Source organism: Hippoglossus stenolepis, chromosome 17 (genome assembly GCF_022539355.2).
Source record: "Hippoglossus stenolepis isolate QCI-W04-F060 chromosome 17, HSTE1.2, whole genome shotgun sequence".
Classification (NCBI taxonomy): domain Eukaryota; kingdom Metazoa; phylum Chordata; class Actinopteri; order Pleuronectiformes; family Pleuronectidae; genus Hippoglossus; species Hippoglossus stenolepis.
Window position 1 is genome coordinate 2610034 of NC_061499.1, and position 10036 is coordinate 2620069.

Below are 10036 nucleotides of genomic sequence, written 5' to 3' on the forward strand. Positions count from 1 at the left end.
ACCAACTAACATACTAACATACTAACATACTAACTAACCAACTAACTAACTAACTAACCAACCAACTAACCGACTCATTGACTGACTGACTGACTGACAGACTGACTGACTGACTAACTAATTCACTAACTAACTAACTAACTAACTAACTAACTAACTGACTGACTGACTGACCGACCGACCAACTAACTAACTAACTAACTAACTAACTTACTAATTCACTAACTAACTGACTGACTCATTGACTGACTGACTGACTGACTGACTGACTAACCAACCAACTAACTGACTGACTGACTGACTGACTAACTAACTAACTTACTAATTCACTAACTAACTGACTGACTCATTGACTGACTGACTAACCAACCAACTAACTAACTAACTAACTGACTGACTGTGACTAACTAACTAACTAACTAACTTACTAATTCACTAACTAACTGACTGACTCATTGACGACTGACTGACTAACCAACCAACTAACTAACTAACTAACTAACGTCCCTTTAAGGCCGTCTCTCATCATGTAAAACCTGTTAATTATCAATGGCAGTAAAACACAATATTCTACTTTTTACAGCTAACGTTTCACAATGAACTGTGTGCAGCTCTATTTGCATTATCATCCGTAAAGTCTTTACCATCCAGGCAGCGGCAAGTGGCCTCCATGTGGTTTCCTCTCCCGTGTGAGAAACCATCTTTCACTTTGAGTCTGTGAGTGGGATGTGATCATGAATTCAGTTTCCCTGTGAACAGTTCAGTACTTTGTACTTTGTACTTTGTGTGTAATCCTGCTGACGAACAGACAACAAACCAAAACATAACCTTGATGGAGGTCGTTAGCTTAAACAGCTATTTTCATTTACAGGATAAATAACATCTTCTTCTCGTCTTCAGACGCGACTGCTCACATCTGCTCCATATTTGTTTATTTGTTCATCTATCCTGATATTCTCCTTAATTTGTCCTTTTAAACTCTTTATTAATGTTTTATCAAACATGTTTCATTTAATAATAATCACTGATCAAATCTTCTCATCGTTTCATGTCTTTGTAAAACACGTATGGTTTTTAAATCTGGGGAATTCTACAAGTGCAGAAGCAGGAAGTTTTTGGTGTTGAGTTAAAAAAAAACACAGAAGAAAAGTTTCTTGTTTAGTGATTGATTTCCCAGGAACTGTCACACACAAGGAAACAGTGCAAGAAAAACACACTCATCACACACAAAGAGACACACACTTACTGTCTGAAAGGAATTCCAGGAACCAGTTTTAGGTTCAGTCTCACTGTAGGAGAACAAAAGTGTTGGTCACGTTGATGCATGTGAGTCTTTGTCCAGCAGCTGTTAAACTGTTTCCACTCAGAGACACAACACAAACAACACAAACAACACAAACTCAGTTCTGACTCTTATTCTGAAAATGTAACTTTATTCTTTTTATTGTTTAGATCCAGATTCTTATTATATGTCATTATTATTGTTTACAAGTAGAGGCTGAGTGAATCTGGTCCGGTCTGGTCTCTGGGATGATGGGCGATAATTCCCCCCCAGTGTCCAGGTACGAATCGATGAATGTGACGAGTCCTACAGACGGAGATGAGCACCACACACTGAATCTACATTCATCATTACTGTTGCATTTTTGTAAGAACGCCCTCTTGTGGAATCCAGTCTGACTGGACCTTGGGGGGTTTCTCAGATGACGAGCTCTGATTCTAGGTCACGTTGAACCCTGTGCTCTGGTTTCCAGTATCTCAAACTGGTCTGGAATGTGGGAAATCTGGTTCACAGACCAATCAGGTTAGAGGGTTAATGACTCTCAATTGAACCCACCCAATAATAATGATGATTGTTGTGCAACATGTTCTGAGAGTATTTTACTTAATTATTCAAACAGGTTACAAAGTGTACCCTGATGATGATGATGATGATGATGATGATGATGATGATGATGATGAAAGAAAGGGAACACTGAGAGGTTATTATTGGTTTGACCATTAATGTGTGTGTGTGACTACGTGCTTGGGTGTGTAGTGTGTGTAGTGTGTGTGTGAGGGTGTGTGTGAGGGTGTGGTGACTATCATCAATAACATAATGACCTGTTGTTCTGACATGATTAAGTTGAGGAAGACATTCCTTCTCTTAAACTCTTTGTGCTTCTCGTAATTATCATCCAACCAGTTCTGGTGTGAAAGACACACACACACACACACACACACACACACACACACACTTCATCACATTAACACATTTGCTCTTTTCTCCCACGTTTCCTGGAGACAAATATTTCTGTCGCCAGTTTACGGTCGAAACCATCATGAGTTTCTTTCGTGGATCATTTGACAGAAACTTTACTGGAACTGATCAGATTCGATTTAAATCCACTTTAATGAATCTGTTCTGAATCATGTTTGAACTAAACAACATTTAGGCACAAAAATGTCAAAGACAGAACCTGCAGCTCATGTATAAAATATATATACACAGTATATATGTGTTTGTCCTTATGTTTATATTGTTTTTTGTTCACTCATTGTTGATATCACTCCCTCTTTGCTGCTGCAGAACCACAGACAAATAAAGAATCATCTCATATCATCTCATCTTCATATAAGAAGTATATTTATTCCATGTGATTCTACTTTATACTTCTACTCAACTACATGTCAGAGTAATATTACTGTATACCTTATAACCTAAGTTACATACATTAAATCATATAACTTCATATGTTCACCTCTTATCGTCTCATCTTCAATTTATGATACGTCACGTTGGATTAAAAGAATCTGCCAAATGAGTAAAAGTGACTTTATTGAATCTGGTGTGAATCTGGTGTAAACTCAGTATAAACCTGCTTTAAATCTTAATACTATATATATCTATATTTATTTTTTGTCTCGTCAACTGACCCCTCAGTGTCGCCGTCACTCTTAAGTCTCTTATTTGATCAAAGTAAAATGAGTAAATGTGACGATAGAGGATTAAATCTGGTTTAAACTCTGGGTTTAGCATGAATGTGTTTGAATAATGATGTAAGTAGAAAGGGGGGTTAGGGTTAGGGTTAGAGGGTTAGGGTTAAACGGAGGGAGGATGAGGAGGAGGAGGAGGAGGAGGAGGAGTGAGGAGGAGTGAGGAGGAGGTCTGACTATAAAAGCTGCTGCTCACTTTCTGTCCAGTTCAGACTCAATAAACTACTCAGTTAACCTTGGTGTCGTGTCGACCTGCTGAACTTCAACATGTTCCACCGGTGAGTTTCTTTATTTCTCTTTACTCTGTCAGAATCTTCATCGGTTCCTTTTCTGACATTTGAACATGTATATGTGTCAGAAACGTTTTGTGACTTTTCCTCAAAGATTTTGTTTATTTTTCATGTGTGATAAAAGTCATAAAATAAAATTTCTTTGAAATACTCTGATAAAAGTCCTTTTCTTTAGTCTCTGCAGCTGATTGAGATTTAACGTGTTAAAACAGTGAAGTCGACTCGTTTCTTTTCTGTCTCTGAGGATCTGAGCAGTTTTTTTCTATACGTCAGACAAGAAGAGACGCTTTGTTTTTTTTCAGTGGAGGAAACACAAAGACACAGTATTTGAACTCTTCAGACTGAAGCTGCTTCAGACACCTGACACTCACACACCTCAGTCGTCATGTTGCATTCTTCACTGTAACTTCACCACATCGCTCCTCTCTCACTTTATTGACTGCTTTATTTTGCATTTACGTGTTTCTTAGTTTAATCCACAGTTTTAAAGATACAAAAGTTTGAACTAATTTCTCTGATTTTTCTTCTTGTTACTTTGAAATATTTATGTTGTGAGGTTTATTTATATTTAGTGCGACACTGAAACATTGTGTCAAACTGTTTTTAATGTCATTTGTGTTTTTCCTCCTCACGACATCATGCAAAACATCATGTAAACAAGCTGCAGTCAAATCCTCCTGTTCACTGTGTGTGTGTGTGTGTGTGTGTGTGTGTGTGTGTGTGTGTGTGTGTGTGTGTCTGTGCGTGTTACAGGTGTGTTTTCCTGCTGCTCGTCACCCTCTTCGCCGTCTCTCTGGCTGCTCCACTCCCAGGTAAACTATGACATAACAGAGGTTCAATTAAGTTTAATATTCATTATTACAATTCTCATAGTTCAGATATCTCCAATGTTATTTATGATCAATTATGGATTATTTTGATACTGTGTATTTATCATTATTACAAGTGATCATTTTATAAATCACATCTTATGATAAGAGCTGGAGGCTCCGGGTGATGTTCTGTTCTTTGTTTTAGAAACAATAAAGTTATTTTGAAACTGAAACATAAATGTGAATGAAAAAACGAGGGCGGAGCAGAGCAGCGGTCGATTTTAATAATTAGTGATTCATCAACCACGATAATCACATTTTATCACAAACAGAAGAGAATAATTATTTATCACATTATTCAATATTCACATTAATAAATAATAAGGACTTACAGGTCACTCCCACTGATCATTTTAATTCATCCTCACAAAGTGATTTTAATTTAATTTAATTTAATTTAATTTAATTTAATTTAATTTAATTTAATAAAGACAGGTGATTGGCTGTGTGTGTGTGACGTTTTGTTTTCTTGTCTTTTAGATGAAGGAGACGATAACAGTAAGTATGACAGAGCAGCCAATCAGAGTGCAGCAAACTGGTGACGTCAGTCATCCAATTACTGATCACGCCCCCCTAGAGGCAGCTTTGGTTATTACAACCAGTTTGTTTGATTCACACAATCAACATTAACACACACACACACACACACATTACCAGGAGGGGATGACAACCCAGGTAACAACACTACACACACACACACACACACACTACAAACTACAACACACACACTACACACACACACACACAAACTACAACACACACTACACACACTACACACACACACACACACTACAACATACACACTACAACATACACACTACACACTACACACTACCTACACTATACACACTACACACGCTACAACACACACACTATACACTAAACACACACACTACACACACACACACTATACACTATACACACACACACACTATACACACACACACACACATACACACACACACACACACTACACACTACACACACACTACACACACACGCACTACACTCACACTGTCCGTCTTCTCACCTGTCTGTCTCCTCACCTGTCTGTCTTCTCACCTGTCTGTCTCCTCACCTGTCTGTCTTCTCACCTGTCTGTCTCCTCACCTGTCTGTCTCCTCACCTGTCTGTCTTCTCACCTGTCTGTCTCCTCACCTGTCTGTCTCCTCACCTGTCTGTCTCCTCACCTGTCTGTCTCCTCACCTGTCTGTCTTCTCACCTGTCTGTCTCCTCACCTGTCTGTCTTCTCACCTGTCTGTCTCCTCACCTGTCTGTCTCTTTCATTTCAGAGTCAGATTCAGGTGAAACTGTGACAACTCAAGCTCCCATTGATGAAGATGAGACGCCTGACGGTGAGAATATTAATAAGATTATAAAGAAGAAACATGAAGAACATCACTACAACACACACACTACACACTACACACACACACTACAACACACACACACACACACATACACACACACACACACACACTACAACATACACACTACACACACACTACACACTACACACTCCACACACTACACACTACACACTACACACTACACACTACACACTACACACACTACAACACACACACAACAACACACACTATACACTAAACACACACACTACACACACACACACTATACACTATACACACACACACACACACACTCACACACACTACACACACACTACACACACACACACTACACACTACACACACACACACACACACTACACTCACACACACACTACACACACACACACACACACACTGTCCGTCTTCTCACCTGTCTGTCTCCTCACCTGTCTGTCTTCTCACCTGTCTGTTTTCTCACCTGTCTGTCTTCTCACCTGTCTGTCTCCTCACCTGTCTGTCTTCTCACTTGTCTGTCTTCTCACCTGTCTGTCTTCTCACCTGTCTGTCTTCTCACCTGTCTGTCTTCTCACCTGTCTGTCTCCTCACCTGTCTGTCTCCTCACCTGTCTGTCTCTTTCATTTCAGAGTCAGATTCAGGTGAAACTGCGACAACTCAAGCTCCCATTGATGAAGATGAGACGCCTGACGGTGAGAATATTAATAAGATTATAAAGAAGAAACATAAAGAACATTTCTCTTGAGCAAGACTGATATGTTTTTTTCTTCCGATACTGATATTAGAGAGTCAAACATTTCCAATACCAATAAATCAGCCGATACATATATTTATTTAAAAAAATTATCAATGATTCCTCAGGTGTCGTTATCAAACCTTTACAACATAGAAATGTAACAAAGGTTTGATATTTTACAGTTTAACCATAAACCTTATTACAAGTAACTATGAAAAACACAAATACAACCAAATATATAGTATACCTAGATTAAGAAAGTGAGATCAAATATAAACATTAAAGTTTATATACATCTGACATCATGTGTGTGACATGTGACGCATCATATGACGTAATGACATCATCACATCGAGTTGATCAAAAACAAAAACACTTTTTGTCTGTTTCTGTTTCAGAAGATTCAAGTGACAAATTCTGAAACAAAATGTCAGTTCAATGACTTAAGTCGTTTAACGTCATCAGTGTGACGATGATATTTACTGACGATAATTCATAAAAGAATCAAACATTTGGCAGAAGCAGAATGTTGATGTTTCAACAATGTGAAGCTGGTTATATTCTTTAGAAATATGAATATGCTGCTGTGTCATTGAGACAGAAACCTTCTTTGACAAACATTTATTTAACATCTTTAGTTTGGTCTGTGTCCCATCTGCTAACATGGAGGATCAGGGTTTATGACCTATACTACAGCCAGCCACCAGGGGGCGATCAAGACAATTTGGCTTCACTTTTAGGAGCTGTCATGTTGTAGCAACAGTAACCATAGCACAAACAGCTGGTCCAATCATCAAGTGACAAAAATAAGAGCGCTTTGAATTTGTTTGATTTTTTAAAATGAAACGAGTTCTCCGCGGCTCCTGTGTGCTAAGCTAGGCTAACTGTATGTTTTGATTGTAAACTTAAAGGATTTACTTGTTCTCAGCTCACATGGTTTTTGAGATTTGATATTTGCCGCAGCACCGAGATAAAGACACATTCGCCCGCTGACTCGGAACATATATGTGAACTGTACCTTTAATTCTCAGCGTCTAACGACGACGACAAATCTGAGGTGACTGCTGAGGACTCTGATGAGGAGACTTCTGAGGACGCTCCCGAGGACTCTACCGAGGACCCTACTGAGGACCCTACCGAGGAGACTCCTGAGGAGCCTACTGAGGAGACTCTTGAGGACCCTACCGAGGAGACTACTGAGGAGCCTTCTGAGGAGACTACTGAGGAGCCTTCTGAGGAGACTACTGATGATCTTTCTGAGGAGACTGCTGAGGAAGCTTCAAAGGAGACTTCTGAGGAGACTACTGAGGAAGCTTCAAAGGAGACTTCTGAGGAGACTACTGAGGAAACTCCGGATGATGATTCTGAGGAAGACAAGAATGCTACAGAGGTTTCTGAAGGTAAATCAAAAATTTAAGATGAAGAGTTCAGATGTGAAGAACTTGGGTCAATCAGTTTGAAAAGCTGTTGAAATAATCAATAGTAAATATAATCAATAAAGTCAAGGTAGAGAACTTAAAGGTTCAGTGTGAAGAATGTAGTGACATCTAGTGGTGAAGTATCATGTGGCAGCTGAACACTCCTCACCTCACCTCATAATTTAGAAGAAACACAGTCGTGAAAACATCAATAGGATTATTTTATATTAAATTTCTGTCAATAGATTCTTTCACCTAAATCTTACACACTGGACCTTTAAAAGTCAAGAACTCAGAGAGGTCTCATTTTGTTCAGCTTCCTGACTTTTCATCTTTTCTTCTGTTGCAGTAGAAGATGGAGAATCCGCCGAGGCTGCAATCACCACCAAAGCACCACAGGGTAATGGTCACACTTTACTGTGACATCACACTGCCTCACAGCCAATCACAGTTCAGCTTAAGTTGGAGCGTTAATGAACAGTCAGAGGTTTGTTGAAAATGAAAATGTCTGTTTGCTTCCTGTAGATAATCCTTAGACGCTCAGCCTCTGAACTGTGGAAGCTCATCGACCCCAGGTACCATCACTCTGCACCACAGCCGCTGGAATCAAACCTGTGAACTACAAGTTCTTAAATAAACTGCAAACCTTCCTCAGGCTCCATTTTTATCATCTGGTGTTTTATGTGCTGTGAATATTCCTGTTTTTCATTCTCTCTTTGAAAATGTGACGACCTGGGTAAAAAAAGTTAGTTAATGTAAAAAATATATAAATATAAACAGAATCCACTGAACACTTTAGGATTTAGATCAATAAACGACTTTGAAACTGTAGTAACTGTGCTGCGTTCAGGTGCTACAGGAAAAAAGACCTAATTAAATAATGATAGTGATAACATATCATGTTAACGTGGTACATGTTCCTGTGTTTTCTCCCATCAGAGCATGCGGAATACAGTCGCCATGACAACAACCAACTAAACTGCATCTTAGCTTCAGCCTCCAGCTTTCTGTTCTCCCCGTCCTCAGCCTGTTCCTGATTGGTTCTCTTTGTTTTCGAACTGGCTGCTTTACCTTTCATTAAAAAAAATTATAAAAATGAATAATGAACCTTGAACCTGTGTCTCTCTCTGCCTGTCTGTCTGCCCTCAGTCTAACGTAGAAACATTAAAACAGCTGCTGATCTCAGATCTGTTCTGTGTGTCTGTGTTCAGGTGTACATACAGTCCATCGTTTACCTTACAAACGTTAATTGATATTTTTAAAAGAAGTGATGTCAGCGATAATGATTGTTTGTACACAGACGAACAGCTAATAAAGTTTGAACTGTCAGAAATTCAACACATACTGAGTCTTTATTCAAAGTTCAATAATCTCCTGCGTCCGATCAGATATTTGTGATCGACTATTGATCTGAAATAAGACGCTACAACCGACCTGAAGTAAAAATGATGAACTAATGTTTGTAGATGTTGAGAATATTAACAATATAACACTGGAGAGTATTTAAAACTACGACCTGCACAGTGAAGGTCACAGACACAGGAAACAGCTGAGATCACTTCCTGTACCGTGGTCGAGGTGGTGACAGTTCAAATATTATATTTAGATGTTATTGTTCATCACCTCTGGGAGTTAGATAAAGACTAGTTACAGCTGCAATAACTCTTTTAGAAACTAGTGATCATAGATGAGTGAATATGTCTTTATATAGAAGTAAAAGAGACTTATTACATGTAGAAGGTCGACAGAGATAAGACCAATTAACAAAACATTTGTAATAATGTTTTTACATTTCTATACACTTTGAAAAATTAAACCAAGTAAAGAGTCAGATGAAGCGGAAATATAACGTTTCATGTTGTCATAATAAATCCATGTGATTTTACGAGAAACTTCAGAGAGCAGGTCGAACCAGTTTGAATTCTCCAGTCAGCTGCTGCTGTTCCACATTCTTCTGCTCCGACAACGGGTTTGTCAGGATGAGTCCACAGCTGCACATAGGGTGACACTCACTACACAAAACCACGTTCACAAACACTACAGCACGTTCACAAACACTACAGCACGTTCACAAACACTACAGCACGTTCACAAACACTACAGCACGTTCACAAACACTACAACACGTTCACAAACACTACAACACGTTCACAAACACTACAGCACGTTCACAAACACTACAACACGTTCACAAACACTACAGCACGTTCACAAACACTACAGCACGTTCACAAACACTACAACACGTTCACAAACACTACAACACGTTCACAAACACTACAGCACGTTCATAAACACTACAGCACGTTCATAAACACTACAGCACGTTCATAAACACTACAGCACGTTCACAAACACTACAGCACGTCTACACAAA

At 39.0% G+C, this 10036-nt stretch overlaps 1 protein-coding gene across 3 annotated transcripts; it reads left to right on the forward strand.

The window, feature by feature from the left end:
* The first annotated feature begins 3176 nt into the window (after nt 1-3176).
* On the forward strand, nt 3177-8997 carry LOC118125092 (flocculation protein FLO11). 3 transcript variants are annotated; one of them, XM_035183462.2, is made up of 9 exons: nt 3177-3254; nt 4020-4078; nt 4619-4636; nt 5431-5493; nt 6135-6197; nt 7273-7641; nt 8009-8059; nt 8185-8234; nt 8599-8997. In XM_035183462.2, the coding sequence occupies exons 1-8, from the start codon at nt 3244-3246 to the stop codon at nt 8193-8195; spliced, it is 645 nt and encodes a 214-aa protein (XP_035039353.1). In that variant the 5' UTR covers nt 3177-3243; the 3' UTR covers nt 8196-8234; nt 8599-8997. The 3 variants fall into 3 exon arrangements, with proteins under 3 accessions (XP_035039353.1, XP_035039354.1, XP_035039355.1); XM_035183463.2 differs by lacking the exon at nt 6135-6197; XM_035183464.2 differs by lacking the exon at nt 5431-5493.
* Nucleotides 8998-10036: the final 1039 nt, after the last annotated feature.